Genomic DNA, 21,242 nt, shown 5'->3' with positions numbered 1-21,242 from the left:
GGAAATTCTCGCTAATTATAACCTCTTCTGTGTTCGGTCATTATGCACGGTGCTATATAGGCTTATTTAAACGTTGTATATCTGTTTTGAAATGTTTCATTATGACATTCTCACCTGAGTTTTCGAAAAAGATCCATACGCTTCGTTTGCATTTGGCTTTCAGTCAAAATATGATGTTATTTTGCATTCACAAAATTCATGATATGGATGTATTCTATTGTTTAGCCGGAGCCAGGGGTTGAGTTGGATAACCAAACTCCCAAAATGTTTGTAAATCCAACTCTCAGATTTAAACAATTGTACATCAAACACATTCTCAAACTACCCTGCCTACTTCAACAAATGTGTAGGCAGTGTTGTTTATATTTGTGTGCCATAATATAAGCATATTTTCAGGCCAAGTTTAATTGTCTTGAACTCTATTGAAATGTTCATCATGTATATTTTTTACCTGAGTTAATCTCACTGAAGAATATGTTATTTCGTTGTCCTAAAATGTTGAATCGTGTTCTAAATAAGACACTCGAGAGCTGAGGATGCCGTACGACCAGTTATGCCTGTATGACCAACTCATTTCATGCAGTAAGACTAGGCCTACTTTTATGTAATTATTGTGCTGTTACATTTCTGAATGTTTGCACGTTTTCAACTGAAAACAGTAGGCAATGTGATTGAAACTCGATGTAACCTACTTTCTTAGTTTGGGCCTGTACAGACTCGCAAACTTTCCAAGGCGGCGTACAGCGTTAATGTCCCCTCTCTTCCTTGTAGGCATCCCCTGTTCCCACTTCTAGCACTGATTTTTGAAAAATGTGAATTAGCAACTTGCACGCCGAGAGAAACTGGAGTCGCTGGAGGAGACGTGTGTTCCTCGGAGTCTTTCAATGAGGATATAGCAGTATTTTCAAAACAGGTTTGACATATCTATTTACTTGTTTTGTTGAAGTTCAAATTCGTTCAAATTCGTATATTGTAGGGTAAATAACCGTTGTGCATTGGTACATGTTTTGTAATTCTGCATTGTGAAAACTTTGTAAGCCGCAAGCTGTCCGATGCATGTGAACACAAATCGTTATGAATTATGTATGACGCTCAGTGAACAGTGAATTTTGTAACACTTTTGTTTCAGATTCGATCAGAGAAGCCTATATTTTCATCAAATCCAGAAATTGATAATTTGGTAAGAACTCACATGCTTTAGGCCATTCACAAGAACAGTATCGAACAGTTGGATAATGAATACATTCACTCATTGTCTACAATAGACGACACTTAAGTGTGAATTGGACTTTATCACAGTCCTTGTTATTAATGGTGTCATAACAGATACACGTTTGTGTAATCGTAATCTGTCAAAAGATTTTCTTGTCATGAAGTTTGTTTGCTTTCATGCTAATTATTTTAATCCTGTTGATCCTGATCCATTGCCGACACGTTTTTAATGGCCGTGCGCGTGCAAACACACACCCACACACATGCACGCACACGCACCCATAATTATAATAATAATGTAATGACACAAAATGTGAATACATTTTTTTAATGCAAACGTTTTCCTCCTAGATGATACAAGCAATTCAAGTATTACGGTTTCATCTGCTCGAGCTGGAGAAGGTATATTTACTCATAACCATCTCATGCACGGTGTGACTGATAGGCCTGCTGCTGTAAAAATCGGATATTTTATCACCGTCGATTGCGATGATGCATAGCATTGGGCTATAACTCCGTAGTAGAGGTTTAATAGTGGTGGTAGTATATTTGGTTTCCCAAATAACATTTTTATGTTATGGCGTTGATACTGTTGTCATTGATGGATGCGCTTGCAAAATATTTGTCGAGGGCGTTTATATAAAATTCGCCATATTGCTCATGTTGAGCCTATATTAGGGAGGAGATAAAGTTGCTAAAGTAGCCTACAGTTATCGCTCAATTATATAAAAAATGTAAGAGAAATAAAGTAATCATTCGTTTTACTACAAGTAAAGTAAAATGTATGCAATGTAATATAGTTCTGCTATTTTTGAAGCCAATTTGCTTGAATAGTAATTTAGGCCTCTCACAAGGCGAGGGGTAGGCTAGTCCTTATAATAACACTGATTATTACCATCTACATTCATTTTTTTAGGGCTTTCCTGTAGGGTATAGTGTTCACTCAGTTTTGATACATGTTTGGTTGTCCTCGGTGTTTGCAGGTACACGAGCTATGCGATAATTTCTGTCATCGATACATCAGCTGCTTGAAAGGAAAAATGCCCATTGATTTGGTCATAGACGACAGGGACGGTGGAAATAAATCTGACAGTGAAGATTTTACAAGATCGTCTGGGCCTCTTGATCAGGTAAGCTCTTGCATATTACGTGCGTATTAATACAAATGTCGTCTATTAACTTAAGTGCATTTGAATTGTAGGCCTATACAGAGAACACTTCGCACGCATTTTATGCTGTCTAGATCGTTTTATCAAAATAGAGACCAATGGAAAAAATATAATTTAGGAAATTGTTGGCCTCCTCTTTGTGATATAGATTGACAAGTGACTTTAAAATAAATCAAATATTAAATGTAGGCCTAACATTTGACAAAATGACAATGAGAACAATGTTTGAGAACAAAGCATAATAAATTGTTTTTTTTCGGACATTTGGAAAAAACTTGTTTGAAGTAAGGATCCCGGTGAACAATTGCTTGGCTTTTACTATATTACTTCTTGAATAAATGCTTTGAGGGACTATGGTAAACATTTTCATTGTTATTATGCTATTTTATGGTGTTTTTATGTGTTAATTATGTTCATTGTGCTGCATGTGCTCGAAAAAGATGTCATTGATCAAAAATGGGACGAGAGGTGTGGAGTCAAATCTGCTCTTTTTTTCGTGTGAATGCAACCAAGCAAGTTTTGAAGTCACGTTGCACCCACCCCTTGAGCAAGGCTTTAGGAATATGGAGTCCCTTCCTCCGGGTGCCATGTCAGCCACACAGCGACTTGTTAACCATTTAACCCTTTATTTACCAAAGCAACGATCACAAATCCAAGCAGTTTAGTGGAGTGTCAAATGCGCACAACTCAAATGTCTCGGTGTTTAGTTTCAAACACCCCCCCAAGCCTATATTAGTCTGTTGTTGAGATGTTCTGAGTGTCCCATTCACTTTACTACAAGGTTCAAAGCTCTGTATTGTAAAATAACCCTCTATCCAAGTCTATGGTCTATTCTAGTATGAATCACACTACTTTATATCCACAAATGAATATGCATCCCCTTCAGTCCTCTCACCTCCATCACGTAGTGAGACTTCCCTCCAGTAGTACTTTGATCACATCTGCTGATTTGCACTTTGATGGTCATCTTTGATTGGCTGTCACCTGCCAGAGTGTTTTTATTATTATCGATCAATCAACATGATCAATGATGAGCACAGGTCCCCTGAGTCTTATAAGCACTCGTAATTTAGGATTTTGATTTAACAAAATGTGTGGCTCAGTTGGTAAGAGCGTAGCGCTAGCAGCGCCTGTCGTAGGCTCGATTCCCGCTGGGGTTACATATACTAAAATGTAAGTCGCTTTGGATTGAAACGTCTGCTAGATGGCATATATTATGAAGCAGCACACTAAAGTGTAGCCCCTGGATGTGGAGGTCAACCCAATAACCCGTCCCACCAGCCTTCACTTTCCCACCCATAAGTCCATGTATGGTATAGCACCCGCCCGCCCGACACCCACTCTACCTTGCAGGCACTTTGTCCCCACACCTCTAGCCCAATAGTGTACCATTTTCACACTTAATTCCACACTTAATTTCTCTTCTCAAGTGGGGCTGCTTAGGGAGTACCTACTGGTTATGGGTGGATATTGGGAGGTGGTGGCGGTGTGTGAGTGTATATGCATGTGTGTTTGTGTACATGTTCGAGTGTGTGTGTGTGTGTGTGTGTGTGTGTGTGTGTGTGTGTGTGTGTGTGTGTGTGTGTGTGTGTGTGTGTGTGTGTGTGTGTGTGTGTCTCTCGGTACTTGTCACCCTCGGTCTCTCGGGAGCGGTCCATTCGGATTGAACAAATCTCTTCAGCCCTATACTCATTCCCCCTCTTCTATCCCCCTTGCTCGTTTTGTTGGGAACTCCTCTTGTTGGAGTTGGCCATTGCTGCTTTAACCATTTGTGTTCTGAGCATATGTTCTAGATTACCACAGCCTGACAGCATTCTCTTGGTATGCAGCGTAATACATGATATATGTTTTTCATTTTTTTTCCTTGCCAAAGAGGACTTATTATTATTCGTTTGCTGGTCAAAAACAATTATGAATTATAGGGTTTGCATTCTGACCTGGAGTTAGCAATGAGTTAGCCACGATGCACCGCCAACTGAGGGGAGTAGCTAGCCAGTGTGTACAGGGCTGTTTAGCTGTGTGTTTGACATGTCTACAGGCTATCCCCCCCCTCCACATGATATGTACTGCGTATGATATGGATATGATATGTAAGGAAACTAAGAATGAGGCTTTCGTGCCAACATACCTTGGGTCTCCATTCACATCTCTTTTAATCAGTCGCCTGTGGATTATTCTCTATGGATGACCTCACTTAAAGCCCTTGGTTTCTATATGACGAATAGACCATTGACACGTTCTCTGTGGTTAATCGTATTCATACTGTAGTTTCTTGTCTGATTGTCAGTGTCATGTCATCCAATCAGATCTCGTGGAGCAGAGACCACGATGACACGGCGTCAGTTCGCTCGGCGGGGACGCCCGGGCCCTCCAGTGGGGGACACACGTCACACAGTGGGGACAACAACAGTGAAGAAGGTAAGGACTCACTGATAGGTAAGAACTGGATAGGTGTCCATTATTATTGCTTTTGTCTTTTAAAGTATACTATCATATCAGTGGGAGGAACGAGGAAGGTATTTTAGAGTTCTGGGACAGATCAGATTCACTTACAGGTAGAAATACTAGAAAGGTGTCCACCATTATCGCTTTCACCTATCAAGTACTTTCAGATTAGTGAGACAGTGTTGGGACTGATCCGATGTCAAGCCAATGAGTGAGTGTCACACGCTGTCGAGTTTGGATTGGATGTGATGTGGAATAGAAAGACAGCCAGCAGAGAGAAAGAACGAGTGAATGATGAGGGTTGACAGAAAAATGTGAATGCGGAGCTCAGCCTGGGACTGGATCTGGAAGAAAGGGCGCATTATGTTCTAGTCGACTGAGCGACGATTTATATACCAGCCTCTGCGCCTCTTTTATTTGGACATGGGGAAAGAGTATTAACAGAGAGCAACACACACACACGCACGCACGCACGCACGCACGCACAAACACACACGCACGCACGCACGCACAAACACACACACACACACACACACACACACACACACACACACACACACACACACACACACACACACACACACACACACACACACACACACACACACACACACACACACACACACACACACACACACATTAAATGCTAGGCAGCTCCTAATGGTTGAGGTAGAGAAGAAGACTAAAAGGGACTCTCTCTCCTCTGCTATTGGCCGTCTTTATGAGCAGGGCTCTGGGTTTGTGGACTTCCCCCACACTATCCAAATAGTTTCAGTCAGATGTGTATCACCTATTACCAGGGCCATTTGCAAAGTGCTGCTTGTGTGCCAAGTGCAACAAGCGTTCAGGGGATTTGTTATCTCCAGAATACATTTTCAGTTTAGCACCGCCACGGGTGGACTGCTTCGGGGATATCTGTGTGTTTTAACTCCCAAACACAAATACAGTCACACAGCCAGAACACAAGGCCCAGAACACAAACACTCCTAATGCCCTTTTTATTCCCAATTTGGATGGTTGGAGAATTGTGGCTCCTTCAATGGAAGTACTCCACAGAAACATATTGGTTGAGCTTCTGTTGGAGAGTGGATTCTTGGTTGATCCATATTGGGGTATGTAGTCCAGTGATACCTTAACACTGGTTCCTTGCACCACGAAGATAGGCCTAGAGGACCAGAGAAGCTACCATTGGATAGTCATGGTTTTCTTTCCGGAAAAATCTGATACATACCTGAGGAGAGATTTGTTAGCTCCCACTTTAACCGAAAGAAAAACGATCTCACACCTGTAGGGAGGGGAGGTGTCAGTGCTGGGAAAAAGAGGAGGAAGAAACAAAACAAAGAGAAAGCTGGTAAATAATGTCCCAAAGAAGGCAAACAGTTTCAACAACTTAGTTCATCGCTATGGTGATGTCTGCAGTTTGGTCAAACATTTAGCTTCTGTTCATTTGAACTTGCTGGTAGCCGATAGAGAAAGTCCATCCAAGACAAGTAGTCAATTTGTCTAAATATTTTCTTTGTGCATTGTCCGTGTTTTGTTGCCCATGGTTGCTTGAAGTTATCACAAGCCTGGCCTGAGCATCGAGGCCATTCTTCACAGACCCTTGGATTGGCCGACAATGGTCACATGGCTGCCTTGCTCCTATAGGGAAGTGTGTCTTAGAATAAAGGACCAATGGTGGAAGCCTGGTGCAAAATAAAAGGTCCTCTCTCCTCCCAGGCCCCTTGCACCAGACCATGGCCAATAACATTTTGTGCAAACACTTCTGAAAAGCTCAGCAATTGAGCAGGCCAGCAGCTGCTGCGAGCGCCAAGCTTTGACAGCTTGACTTATAATGTTTGCGTGAAAAGTGCAAGTGGATTTTTGTGCCTCCGAATCTTGATGCTGGAAGAGAAAGGAGCAAGCGGCGATATTGAACGGTAGAAGGAAAAAAAGGGTGAGAATGGAATGAGGGCAAAGGAAATAAAAGAAAGAAGAGGGAGAGAGAGTGAAAGAGAGTGAGGATGAGCAATGAATCCTTTGGTTTGGCGTGGGCATGGTCAATGCTGCATAACCACAGCTGAGCTAACTTCGTGTTCAGAGTTTTTTTCTTTCTTCGGGGGAAACAAATTCCTTTGTATGGCCTCACTCTTTCACTGGAAGCCAGACAGGAAAGCCGAGAGTAGCAGTGACTTCCCGTGCAACCACCACTTTCTCCAGACCTCCCAGAGTCACTGCAGCGCTTTACTCCTTCCTTCGCCTTCTAACACAACCCCCCTTCACAGTCACACATAGCTGAATGTAGAGGAGGATTTGACGTGTGCAGCTCTAGTCGCCGAAGAAGCATGTCCCCCCCCCGTCCCCGTCCCTGTCCCCGTCTCCACCCGGTACACAGGTTGTCGCTGTGAAACTTGGAGATGTCACAAACCATTAGCAGGTTGGGTCCAAAGTCACCACGGCGGCGACGTATTTCTCCTCGTAGTGTTGGGCTAGAGAATGCTGCCGTGACACGGCACATTGCGGAGTGTAAATCAGCCTGAGGGAGCCCGCCGTCGTCCCCCTAATGAGGCCGAGAGCTTGTTTATGGACTTCAGCATAATTTTTATGATTATTTCCACCTTCTCAGACTCTTGTCGGTCCCAGTAGAGTCTCACCTCTGTTTTGGCGGTGGAGGTAATGGCAGGAGAAGCCTAAGCGAAGTCAACCTCCCAGCTAGTGAAGTCACCACTGGTATTATACTAATGTGGTCGGTAGTTGCTGCCATATGCCTGCTCTGCTCTGCTTTAACTGACTGTTTGAAACCTTGCCTGTTGCTGTTAAAAGTGATGAAAATACTGCGTACGACATGATTTGTAATTGTAATTGGAAAGGTTAGCAGTTAGTGGGGGCTTTGGTAAAGATGAAATGGACTTAGTGTTGGATCAAAGGAAGCCTGGTCCCAGATATGTTGTGCTGTCTTGCCAACTCCTATGGTAGAGTTGTCAAGACAGGACAGAGAGATCTATGGTCAGGCTACCTTCAATCCACCATTTCATCCAGTTCCTCTTTAGCAAAGCCCCCGCTGTGCCCCAGACAATAACCATATGAGTTGGCAAGGCAGCACAAACTGATCTGAGACCAGTCTAGATCGAAGGAGCATTCACTTCCAATGAGACATTTTGGATTACGAACCCATGGCCAGCAGTGTAGCTCTCCCAGGCCAGATGGGAGCTAAGTAAACATAAGAGACGAACTTTAGCGGGAAAAAAACAGCGAGAGGAATAAACTGGGTATTAAATCATTGGCTGATTTTGGACTACCCCTGCGTCCCAAATGGCATCCTGTTCCTTACATAGTGCAGTACTTATGGACCCTGGTCAAAAGTAGTGCACCATGTAGGGAATGGGGTGCCATTTGGGACGCACACTAGGTCTGTGATATCTTGGAGATGTACTGTATGGATTTTGGGGGTGGGCAGATGGTGCTCTGGGTGGGTCATATCAAATCCACAGTACAGTCAGAGAGTTCAACCCCTGGCTTAAGTGCTCTCTGAGATGTATGCATATTCATAACTCTTTTCAAAAATATATATACAGTATATATGTTCCGGGGAGTTTTGGTGCATCACGTGTACGGTACATGGAGTGTTTTATATGGAACATTGAAGACTCAACCTATTCGTTCAGACGCTGAAGGTTTCTTGGATGATGAGTCAATCGTTTGAAATGTGGTGAGAAATAGATTTTTCACCAGATCCATCCGTATTTCAGCTTTAGAGCTATCTCCTCGCATTCGGAAAGACTGTGTAGCAGTAACTCTATTACAGCATCATGCAGTTTGATCAATATAATCAGAGCAGTGATAAAACTGTGTAAAAGGGTAGAATTTCTGAAGAAAAAATGACCCGTTGCTGTCTTTTGGCCAAGATGCTGTAGCAGACTTCTCTCCTTTTGGTTGAAAACGTTTCTGTTTTAATGCACCAACTAAACACATTCAGCTAAACAAGGCCAGGAAAGCATTATTCCTTCCACAACCCAGAGAAGCTATGTGCAAAGGTTAGAATTCCTGAAGCAAAATGTGCAGTTGTTGACTGTTGTCCAAGAGAAGATAGTCGGTTGCCAGGTTGTAGCCGAATGGTCTGTCCTTATTCCCCCCACAACCCAGGGAAATAGAGTAAAAAAAAACATTTCTGAAGTTAAAGGAGCAGTCGTTGTCTGTTTGTCCAAGAGGAGATAGTCGATTGCCAGGTTGGAGCCGAAATGTCCTAAACCCTTCTCCTTAGTTCCCCATGGAACCACCCACCCACACTAACTGTTGCCTTTGTTTGGACAGGTGACTGCATGGACAACGGGGTGGCCTCTCCCAGCACTGGGGACGATGACGACCCTGACAAGGAAAAGAGGGATCGTCACAACAAGAAGCGAGGAATCTTCCCTAAAGTGGCCACCAACATCATGAGGGCGTGGCTCTTCCAGCACTTGACAGTGAGTAGAGTGGTGGATCACCATTACACTTCTTAGAAGCCAAGCAGTGAGACCTCAATACCGGCGGCCATTTTGAGCTCCATGTCATGCCCTTTAGCCTCAGTTACACTTTATGGGTGTTTAGGGTTGTTGTGACAAGTCTGAAATGTAGCGATGAGGGAGGGGACATTCCCCCTGCTGCCTAGCAGGTTTAGGAGGATTTGGCTGCTGAAATTACTTTTGAAATGACTCCCCCGAAGTTGTCAAACTGAACCATGCATGCGGGTGTGTACGTGTGCGTGTTTTTTTGACTAGTCATGTCAAAGCTATATGGATAATTATTATGTAGATAACTTCTCCCTAACTCTCCTGTCAGATAATTATTATGTAGATAACTTCTCCCTAACTCTCCTGTCAGATAATTATTATGTTGATAACTTCTCCCTAACTCTCCTGTCAGTCGCTACGAGTGCAGTGAGTTGTGAGAAAATACTTTGGTTCACATTCACACCATCCAATAGAGCTAGAAGGAAGTAGCAGTAAAAAGAGAGGCCATATTTTCTGTGTCCATCGTCTCACGGATACAGACTGTTAAAGGGAGACATATCTGACAGACACAGACATATCTGATTTACAGCTTTGGCCAAAGCTAGCAAGCTAGTCACTTGGCCAGCAGGCACTGAGAGAGAAACATTGAGAGGATTTTTGCTATGCAGGCATTTCCCCCCCTTTTTCTGTCTGGGCTCCATACAAGGAGATGCTAAATCGGGATGTCTCGATGGGGGTCAAGGTGGCCGCCAGGACCTACCACTGAACCCGGGGGTGGCTGCAGCCTGCAGCAGATGGGATGCGAGAGAGAGGGAGGAGAGATAACCCAGGTAGAGAGAGGGAGGAAGAGAGGGAGGGAGAGAGAGTTGACCATAGACATTCCCAGGTTCTCTGGAGAGTAAAATGTTGGTGTGTGTGTGTTTGTGTGTGTGTGTTTGTGTGCATTGCCAGTTAAGTCGTATTTAGAACTATGAGCACAGTATCTTCCACTTCCACCGTATCAATTCTCAAGGACTTGGTAAAGGTTCATGCATGTGGTCTAGCAAGCTGGCTGCGTATGTGTGTGTGCGTATGTGTGTACCAAGAATACTGGTGAGAAAGGGGGGGGCGCACTCTTGCCCCTCCAGCAGGGAACCACAGGCCTTTTCTTCCTCTTTTCATCCCCCCAGCTCCCCAAAGAAAAGGTAATTATGTGATAGGGTAATGGGACGAAACCCAGGCGTTCAGATTGTTGCCATGCCCACTACATTGTGGGAGGTTCTACTTAAATTGTCGGGTCGTAACCATGGTGAGGGGGGTAGGAGGCGGGGTGAAGAGTGAGGGAGGGCTTAGCAAGCACCCTCCCTCCCTCATTTTTTATTAATAATTCGGTTTTTTTCCATTTGTTCTTTTTTTCTTCTCTTAGTTGTGCACAGAATATTTAAGCTTGTGAGTGAGAGGGGAGCCACAGCTTGTAAAAGAGAAACCACAGCAGCACGTGCTGTTTTCTTCACATGTTCTCGCTTCTCTTTTTACAAAGTGTTTCATGTAAAAAGCAAAAACCAACTGGAAGGCATAATCCCTGTTAATGCAATTAGAGGCTAATTTGCCACCCTCTTGCTCACAGATGTGCTGCAATAACAACGTGTGCTCCAACCCTGCAAGCACATTCTACACAAACCTGAGCAGAAACAGGTGGGAAAGAAGTTGTACTGGGTCGCTAAGCTGTACTGTAACTTTGTTTATTGAAATTGGGTTTGAATAAATGACAAGTTAACTGTAATTTAAAAAACACCCAAATCTGTGAGTTACAGAATGCTTTGGTCACACAGAGGTGAAGAGAACTTCTGAACTGGCAAACTGCTCAGTTAGACAAGTAGGTTGGAGATGGGCTAGTTCCTGAACCTTTGAGTGCACATAACCCATGCAGAAACATTTTCTCCTGCTTTCCTGTCCTCTGAAAAAAAAAAAAATGTCCTCCTAAGCAGAAAAAAAGAGTCTGGCTAGCGTTTCACAGGAAGCCCCTGAAATGACCTCATCCCCTCTCGTCCCGGGATCATCAAAGGTCAAAGTTCGACAGGTCATTTGAACCCATTCGTCATTGGTTGTTTGTTGCCAGAGCCACCTTGGATGTTGACGTGCCAATCACCCATAGCAAACTGTGGTGTGCCACACAGCAGCCTATACCCTGGCAGGGAATCCCTGTCCCATGGCAACGGTAGCCAGCCAACCCCATCCCCCTCCCCGTTCCCCCTCCCCCTGTCTACTCAAAGGCACATTTATAATGCGGTCTTGCCCTGATGTCATTAGATCGGGGACATGCAATGATACAAATTACAAATTTACTATGGCCTGACTGGTCTCTCCTGCCCACCCAAAAAGTCCCTGGGCTTCCCTATACACACTGTGTATTTACTGTCCTCCCCCCCACCCTCAAACCACCCCGACTAGCGCCACTCATGTACGTGTGACGAATCAATCCATCCATATTCATATTTGTAAATTCAATTTAGTCCCCGGGCTTACGGTTCCTGATTATTCCTTAATTCTATCCAAGCAAGCACTCAGAATCGTTGGCGCCACCCAATTAAAGAATAAAGAACATTACACATGGTGTATAATCGCGTCTCGGCCTCTCAGACTAAAAATATGTCCTTCTCTTTTTAGCTGAATGCGCCCCTTTGTTGGGGTAGCAATATCTGAAGTTCTTCTCGCCACTGTTTTTAAACCTTTCTTTTAGTTCCTCTGTTCTCGATGCCCATTTGAGTTATTTGAGTTCCAGGGAAATATTTGGAAGTAATGAGAAGACGATTATTGGAGTCAGTGGCAATCCCATTCCCTACATAGTGCACTACAAGCCCATAGGGCTTTGGCCAAAAGTAGTGCACTATGTAGGGAATAGGGTACCATTTGAGACACACACAAAGAAGGGAGGAGCAGAAAGAAGGGGCAGCCAAACATGGTATTTTTAGGAGACCTGTGGGGCATCTGAGTTCATTTATCCAATGCTGGCGCCCCATTGTGTCAGGGCATGGTCTTCGCTCTTTATCTGGGTCCCTCACCCTGCAGTGAAAACATCATCCATTACCTTTTTGACAGGCCCCCAGGGACCTCCAGGGGCTTGGGACTCAGCGCCCAGCGGGGGTCGCCTTTATTGACCTCCCCAGAAGTCCAGCATGTGGTCACATACATCACTGGCCGGGGCCTTTTTCTCTGACAAGGTAAATGTGTTTAGATCCGAACAAATAATGAAGTGAGGAGAAGTGGGCTGATGGACAGAGGAGATTGGAGGAGATTGGCAGATGGCACTACACAGTGAATGGGGGAAGCTTTAGTTTGATAGGCGGTGCGTTGGAGATGAGTTCAGCAGTTAAACCTGACCCGTTGGTGCAGTGTGGTGTTGCTCTGCAATTCATGTTCTGTCTTGATTGCTTCTCCCAATAGCAGCCGGACACACATTGGATGCTTTTTGAAGTATTTAGCCTTACTGTAGTTCAATTACATCCCATCTAAAGCTAGGGATCCCTCTAGGGATGCAGTGTTAAATAAAGGTGGGTGAACTCTGCAGATCGAGATGACAAAAATCAAGTTTTAAAAAATGGGTAATTTCCCGGAATAGGTGCTTAAGTTTGGTTCAGATACAGTACGTTTACCCTCCGCTATTTAGCCGGTCTTCTCACCTCTCACCTCTCGCCCCGTCCTACTCAGCTGTGCCAGGGTGTGGGTGTGCCGGACCGACCGCCCTCTGAGCAGCTCATCACTCCAAATGAGGAGTAATTACAACCTCCTAACAGGTTTACTGGTCCAGTAAACAACATAATCACCCTCCCAAAACTTCTCCTGAATTGGCCCGGTCTGATCGTTCAGTCGTGAACTCAAAGAGCTCGCAGCTCAAACCCCCATTTGCTCACAGCAATCCTTCCCTCCAACCAGCAGGTGTGGAACAGAGTGGCAAGCCCCCCTGCCTCCCCTCTTACCACATTGCCGTGAAATGCCACGTATTCTGTTACTGCCGTTTACTAATGAGATTGGTCAGTAGTAGGTACTCCCACTCATTAGAGGCCCTTGTTTGGGGGGGGGGGTTGGTTGGCGCGCTACATCGCTGGGGCTAGCAGCAGAGGAATGTAGCCTGGGGCTTTGGGCCCTGTTTAAGGCCTTCATTGGCCTGCCTGGTTGCCTGCCTGCCTGGCTGGCTGGCTGCTAGGTGGGAGGCTGGTGGGAGACTGGTTCAGCTGGCCTGTCACCACCTAGGCTGCTTCACAACCCACAGCCCAGCGGCAGCCACTTAGTGGTCGACACCAGGCAAGTCAGGGCCCACTATATGAGTTGTAGTGTATTGCGTTGTAGGAGAGTGGAAGAGTGTATGATGTGCGTGTGTGTGTGCGTATGTGTACAGTATGTCCATGTGTGTATGTGTGAGTGCGTACGGCATTGTGCGTATTCTCGCACATATGCTTGTGTGTGTTTACTACCTCCTCTAACCAACACCCCTCCAACACGGACTCTCTTGCTAGTTTGACAGTAAAGCCCCCTTTCCATTTGATGTGTTTAGACCTGCCTGCTAGGATCGACCTGGTTGATTATGCTTCCCTCTGTTGCTGTTAATGTGGTGCTGAAAGGCATGGCGACGGGGTGTTCCCCTCAGAGTGGTCAGGCTGGCTGGAAGTGGAGTGGGAGAGGGAGGGACATAGAGGCCTGTTGACTGTTGATAGTTGTAGTATTCCATGCTAATAGTTGAAATAAAGTGACATTCATTTTCAGGTAGTCAGTTGTTTTGGAAACTAGGCCAAGTTACATTGATTTTCAGGTAAAGTTAGTTGTTTTGGAAACTAGGCCAAGTTTTTATTTTCAGGTAGAGTTAGTTGTTTTTAAAAGCCAGTTGCTTGAAAGATAAGACAAGGTACTTTCAGTTTCAGGTAGAGTCAGTTGTTTGGAATTCTAAGCTAAGTTAGGCAAATTTTCAGGTAAATTCTTTCGAAGCTAAGCCAAGTTACATTCATTTTCAGGTTAGTTGTTTGAGCTAAGCCTCAGCGCAGCTCTGTTTCCCCCAGATATTTGTGTTGATCTGCACTACTTTGTTGCTGTTGGTGTCCTCCGTCTCATTGGAGATTTGGTGTCAGTTAGCCATTCACCCGGAAGGCATGGTTTCAATGTGTCCCAGCATGCTAGAGCGCAGTTCTTGCCTGAGCATGGAGTGGCTGCTAGCTGGTAGCAGATCTGTGTCGCCACTCATGTCAGAGTGCTCCGAGTATAATGTCCCTATAGGCACAAATCTAGGATCAGCTTTAAATGCTATAAATCCTAACGGTAACCGTTACAGTGAAAAATCACAAACTTTGGATCAGCATTGAGAGGCAACTTTATCTTCCTCGTGTCAGAGGCAAGGGTCATGTCCAGTAGGGAGAAAACTTTTAAAACAGAGCAAAAAGGGGTGGTACTGAACTCCAATAGGAACACATATTTTATGTTTTTTGTTGCAAATCCTTTTGCTACAGTGTGCCCTACTGAACAGGACCCAGGCCTCAGTGCTGATTACAGGGTTGGAGATAGCCCGCCTTAACTCTGGGACGGTTAGAGCTTCTAGTCCTTGCTAACAGGATTATAATTCATAATGAGCGGGTGGGTCGGGATTAGGTCCCGGAGTGGAAACTCTGAAATTAGGCCCGAGGAGGTTACCAGCCTTTCTTATGTGTGTGTGTGTGTGTGTGTGTGTGTGTGTGTGTGTGTGTGTGTGTGTGTGTGTGTGTGTGTGTGTGTGTGTGTGTGTGTGTGTGTGTGTGTGTGTGTGTGTGTGTGTGTGTGTGTGTGTGTGTGTGTGTGTGTGTGTGTGTGTGTGTGTGCGCTCACGTGTGCATGTGTGTGTGCGCAAGTGACTGTGCTTTCACTTTTGTGTTCTGGGAAGATGTTACGGTATCTTAACTTGTTTTTCCTTCTGAATGTCTTTGTAGAGATTGGTTCAAGGCGAGTTTTTCAAATTTTCTCAGAAATGTTTTGCTGCTATTTTCCCTTCTGTTAGTTGCTAGAATTATCCACGTTATTCAGGAACAAAGGCCACTGGGAGGAACATGGAACATGTCCGGCAGACAGTGAGGGACAATTTGATGAGGCGACACCGAGATGATCACTTTCTGTGGCGAATTAGACTCCGTTTAAGCCAATTACCTACAATCAAATCACATGGAAACAAGAGGGCAAGGCAACAATTACCAATTGATTCAGCGGCGAAGATAATAACTCAGTAACACCAAAGACCCTCTCCCTGTCGCCACAGAAAAAGGATGTGGTAGATAAATATTCTCCAGGTGTAAAGCGTGTCATTTCTACCTTTGTGCCTATGTGGAATTGGCCTGCGGGTATTTGGCATCTCAGATGGTTTGAACTGGTCACAGTGGTTGTCTGATTTCTAATGTTCAATAACATTCAATGATATGAAGCGTTGAGACAGTAGATGTTTGGACCTTTTCCTCTTATGCTCAATCCACAGTTTGAGCTCATTTCCTATATCCTAGCTCCCATATTCTCACTGACTTGAGAGGTCTGGAGATGGTTGAAAGCCACAGGCTTGTTTTAGTTACTGACGTAGTGCTCGCCTATCCAGTTCTTTCAGATTAGGGAGTAGGAGGGGAAAGTAAATAGAACAGGGAGCGCTGTCAAAAGCATTGGGATTCTTCCCGTGTGACTTACACTCCCATCTCTACACCCGAGTACACACACACACTCCACACGCCTGTATCTATATCCCCCCACCGCTAAGAGAACCAGCTCAACCTACTCTAGGGTGTATCAGGAGCTTTTGGGTGTGTGTGTGTGTGTGTGTGTGTGTGTGTGTGTGTGTGTGTGTGTGTGTGTGTGTGTGTGTGTGTGTGTGTGTGTGTGTGTGTGTGTGTGTGTGTGTGTGTGTGTGTGTGTGTGTGCGCGCATGTGCAAAGCACCAGTAGCACCCATAATTAATGTAGCTGTCTCTCCACTTGGCTAAATTCTTTAATTGGCTCACACACACACACACACACACACACACACACACACACACACACACACACACACACACACACACACACACACACACACACACACACACACACACACACACACACACACACACACACACACCATTAATTATGCTCCATTTCATATTGCCCTAATGAGTCTTTGGAGCCACACCTCCATTTGTTCACGCTAATTAGCCGGCACTGCTTTTAGGCACAACAACACAAACAACACAAAATATGTTTTTTGTTTTTGTTTTCTTTCAGTTACTATTTCCTTTATATTTATATGTTCTTTATTTCTCTTTTTCTCGTTGAAACAGCATCCTTACCCTTCGGAAGAACAGAAGAAACAACTGGCCCAGGACACGGGGTTAACGATCCTACAAGTCAACAATTGGTAAGTTGGATTGGGGTTGTTTGGTGTCTGCATGTGTTTACATGGCAGTAATTCTTTGGTTACGGCCCAAATGGCACCCTATTTCCCATAGGGCTCTGGTCAAAAGTAGTGCACTATATAGGGAATAGGATGCCGTTTGGGATGCAGCCTTAGTTAGTTTACCCCAACCCAGGCAACCTGGGTCTAATGATTTGAATGATTCATTCCTCTGGGAACACCCGACTGAAAATATCCCCCTTACAGTCTGTTGGCTTCAGTTAATTGGAATGAGAGGAAACCTGTATAATAGTTCCAGTGGTGCGGGGTGCATTTACTACAGTATTTACTCATCTGAAAGAAGAAACTAGGACATTTCACTGTACTTTGATCTATTTTATGAATAAATATCCACAGTTATTAACGAAGTATGAGGTAGTAGCCTGCAACGTGTTTAATTCTGTCTGGTTATGGAGCCAAAACGTAGACAAGAATGATGATTCAACCACTATATGAGAAATCTCAATCTTGACATGTACAGATGTACAGACATCCTATCCAATTGAACACTAGCCTAGGCAAATATACACAGCAATATACATGAGCAAATACAGAATACAGAAAATGCAATCAATGGTTTGTGGTATAACTCTACACCATTCCAACTACTGTTTAGCCTTTATATGCATGCACTATGCACAGTAGTTCCCTATATGTTTAGCCTTTAAATGCATGCACTATGCACAGTAGTTCCCTATATGTTTAGCCTTTAAATGCATGCACTATGCATAGTATTTGCCAATATGCATCTGTCAAAATAAATACCCACAGAACAATCTCTGTCAATCCTACAGCTATTGTCTGCAGTAATCATTTGCCTATGAACCGGAGTTATATACTGTTAGCACTGAGGTGGTTTGCCCTAGTCGGAAGTCCACTGTGTGCAGCTCAGCCTGCACTATCAGCTCAGACATAAATATCACTGTCATGTCTACCTCTGATAAGCCTCCCAGTAAAGTAATAAAAACAATCACGAATCTCAGAAAAGTGCTAAAAACAGCCCAGATTAACATATAGCCTACCCCAACGGCATTCATCACTATTGCAGTTGTTAATGTATATTATTACTTTTTTCATTACAATTTGTGTTGTTTTTATTTCAGTCAATAGTCATGGTGCTCCCCGGTGGTCATTCCATCCCACCACAACCCCTCAATAGCCTTTACTCAACCTCCACCCCAATGGACATGTGTTTAGTCATCACTGCCACAGTTGTTATTATGTATATAGTGCTATTTCTATTTCTATTGTTGTTTTTTATGACCATTTTCATTATTTGATTTCACTTAGTCCTGCATGTTGAAGCTCGAAGCCTAAGATTTTTACTGTACCCTGCAATCACACTGGCAACCCTGTACATATTACTATTAAACACTCTGAATCTGAATCTGAAACAAGGTTCATGAAATCAATCATTTGCTAGTAACAGATAACATTCATATACTGACTATCTCTGAAACTCACTTAGGTAATACCTTTAATTATACAGTGGTAGCAATACATGCTTTCAACATCTTCAGAAGAGACAGGAATGCCACTGGTGGAGGTGTTGCCATTTATGTTCAGAGTCATATTCCTGTAAAGCTTAGAGAGGATCTCATGTCAAATGCTGTTGAAGTAATATGGCTACAGGTTCACCTGCCTCACCTAAAGCCCATTCTGGTGGGAAGCTGCTATAGACCACCAAGTTCTAACAGTCAGTATCTGGATTATATGTGAGAAATGCTTGATAATGTATGTGATATAAACAGAGAGGTCAATTTTTTTGTGTGATGTAAATATTGACTGGCTTCCATCAGGCTGTTCACTCGAGAAAATATTCAAACTGTAACCAGTGCCTGCAACCTGGTTCAGGTTGTCAGTCAACCTACCAGGTTATTTACAAAAAAAAATGTATTTCTTTATTTTATTTAACCTTTATTTAACTAGGCAAGTCATTTAAGAACAAATTCTTATTTACAATGACTGCCTACACCATGAAAATCCGGACGATGCTGGGCCAATTGTGCTATGGGACTCCCAATCACGGCCGGTTGTGATACAGGGTGTCTGTAGTGACACCTCTAACACTAAGATGCAGTGCCTTAGACCGCTCTGCCACTCGGGAGCCCGAGTGGAATTCACAGGTATGAAATCATCCACATGTATTGATCACATCTTTACTAATGCTGGAGAAATCTGCTATGAAGCAGTATCCAAATCCATCAAATGTAATGATCATAATATAGTAGCTATACCTAGGAAAAACAAAGTTCCAAAGGCTGGGCCTAATATAGTGTATAACAGGTCATACATATATGTAAAGAATATTAGCTGTTTAATGAGGAGCAACCAGACACTGCACTTGACACATTTATAAAATTGCTTATTCCAGTTACTAATAAGTATGCACCCATTAAGAAAATGACTGTAAAAACGGTTAATAATGAGGAATTGAAAAATTGTATGGTTGAGAGGGATGAGGCTAAAGGAATGGCAAATAAGTCTGGCTGTACAGCCGAGTGGGAAACAAACTGTAAATTGAGAAATCATGTGACTAAACGGAACAAAAATAAGAAGACACTGTACTATGAATCAAATATAAATTATATAAAGAATGATAGTAAAAAGCTTTGGAGCACCTTAAATTAAAGTTTGGGCAAAAAGTCAAACTCTGCCCCATTCATTGAATCAGATGGCTCATTCATCACAAAACCCATTGATATTTTCATGACCCATTGATACTTTAATGATTATTTAATTGGCAAGACTAGTAAACTTAGGCATGACATGAACCTACACATCCATGCATAACTGAACAAATAATGTAAGACAACTATTGACATTTTTTATTCTGTAAAATGAGTGTGGAAGAGGTGAAAATAGTATTGTTGTCTATCAACAATGACAAGCCACCTGGGTCTGACATCTTGGATGGAAAACTACTGAGGATGATAGCAGACTGTTTTTCCACTCCTCTTTGCCATCTCTTCAATCTAAGCCTACAGGAAAGGGTGTGCCCTCAGGCCTGGAGGGAAGCACAATTAATTCTGCTACCAATAATAGCAAAGCACCCTTTACTGGCTCAAACAACCAACCAATCAATCTGTTACCATTTCACAGTAAAGAAATTAACATATTTTCGGCACGCTTATAGGGAAGGGCATTTGACATGTACGGCACTTAAACAAATGACTGATGATTGTCTGGGAGAAATGTATAATATAAAGATTGTGGGAGCTGTTTTGTAAGACTTCAGTGCAGCTTTGACATTATCAATCATATTCTGTCTGCTGGAAAAATGTATGTGTTATGGATTTACATCTCATGCTATATTGTGTATTGAGAGTTACCTGTCTTAACAGAACACAGAGGGTGTTCTTTAATGGAACCCTCTCCATCATAATCCAGGTAAAGTCAGGCATTCCCCAGGGCAGCTGTCTAAGCCCCTTACTTTTAAAAATCTTCACTAATGACCTACCACTGGCTCTGAGTAAAGCCTGTGTGTCTATGTATGCTAATGACTCAACACTATACACGTCAGCTACTCCAGCGGCTGAAATGACTGCAACACTTAACAAAGAACTGCAGTCAGTTTCAGAATATGTGGCAAGAAATATGTAAGTTAGTCCTAATTATTTCAAAAACTAATAGCATTGTATTTGGGACAAATCATTCACTAAACCCTAAACCTCAATTAACATTTGTAATGCATAATATGGAAATTGAGCAAGTTGAGGAGACTAAACTGCTTGGAGTAACCCTGGATTGTAAACTGTCATGGTCAAAACATATTGATGCAACAGTAGCTAAGATGGGGAGAGGTCTGTCCATAATAAATCGGTGCTCTGCCTTCTTAACAACGCTATCAACATGGCAGGTCCTACAGGCCCTAGTTTTGTCGCACCTGGACTAACGTTCAGCTCTGTGGTCAGGTACCACAAAGAGGGACTTACAGTTGGCCCAGAACAGGGCAGGACAACTGGCCCTGAAATGTACACAGAGAGCCACATAGAACATTTATAATATGCATGTCAATCTCTCCTGGACCAAAGTAGAGGAGAGATTGACTTCATCATTACTTGTATTTGTGAGAAGTATTAACATGTTGAATGCAGCTGTCTTTTAAAACTACTAGCACACAGCTCAGACACCCATGCATACCCAACAAGACATGCCACCAGAGGTCTATTCACAGTGCCCAAGTCCAGGACAGACTATTGGAGGTCCACAGTACTAAATAGAGCCATGACTACATGTAACTACAGTGGGGCAAAAAAGTATTTAGTCAGCCACCAATTGTGCATGTTCTCCCACTTAAAAAGATGAGAGAGGCCTGTATAATGTTCATCATAGGTACACTTCAACTATGACAGACAAAATGAGAAAAAAAAATCCTGAAAATCACATTGTAGGATTTTTAATGAATTTATTTGCAAATTATGGTGGAAAATAAGTATTTGGTCACCTACAAACAAGCAAGATTTTTGGCTCTCACAGACCTGTAACTTCTTCTTTAAGAGGCTCCTCTGTCCTCCACTCGTTACCTGTATTAATGGCACCTGTT

The 21,242-nt window shown here is 43.4% G+C and overlaps 1 protein-coding gene across 2 annotated transcripts in view; it reads left to right on the top strand.

Annotated features, from left to right (window-relative positions):
• The window catches only part of LOC118389160 (homeobox protein Meis1-like), a 38,649-nt gene that overhangs the window by 2,312 nt on the left and 15,095 nt on the right, over positions 1-21,242 (top strand). For both annotated transcript variants that reach the window (XM_052527472.1, XM_052527471.1), the window contains exons 3-9: positions 772-913; positions 1,130-1,180; positions 1,564-1,614; positions 2,196-2,342; positions 4,688-4,799; positions 9,117-9,268; positions 16,584-16,660. In XM_052527472.1, coding sequence (XP_052383432.1) covers positions 772-913; positions 1,130-1,180; positions 1,564-1,614; positions 2,196-2,342; positions 4,688-4,799; positions 9,117-9,268; positions 16,584-16,660 — 732 coding nt within the window. The remainder of the gene's footprint in view (positions 1-771; positions 914-1,129; positions 1,181-1,563; positions 1,615-2,195; positions 2,343-4,687; positions 4,800-9,116; positions 9,269-16,583; positions 16,661-21,242) is intronic.

This window comes from Oncorhynchus keta, chromosome 10, assembly GCF_023373465.1.
Source record: "Oncorhynchus keta strain PuntledgeMale-10-30-2019 chromosome 10, Oket_V2, whole genome shotgun sequence".
Lineage (NCBI taxonomy): Eukaryota > Metazoa > Chordata > Actinopteri > Salmoniformes > Salmonidae > Oncorhynchus > Oncorhynchus keta.
The sequence above is the reverse complement of the archived record's forward strand: the minus strand, read 5'-3'. Positions and strand labels throughout refer to the sequence as shown.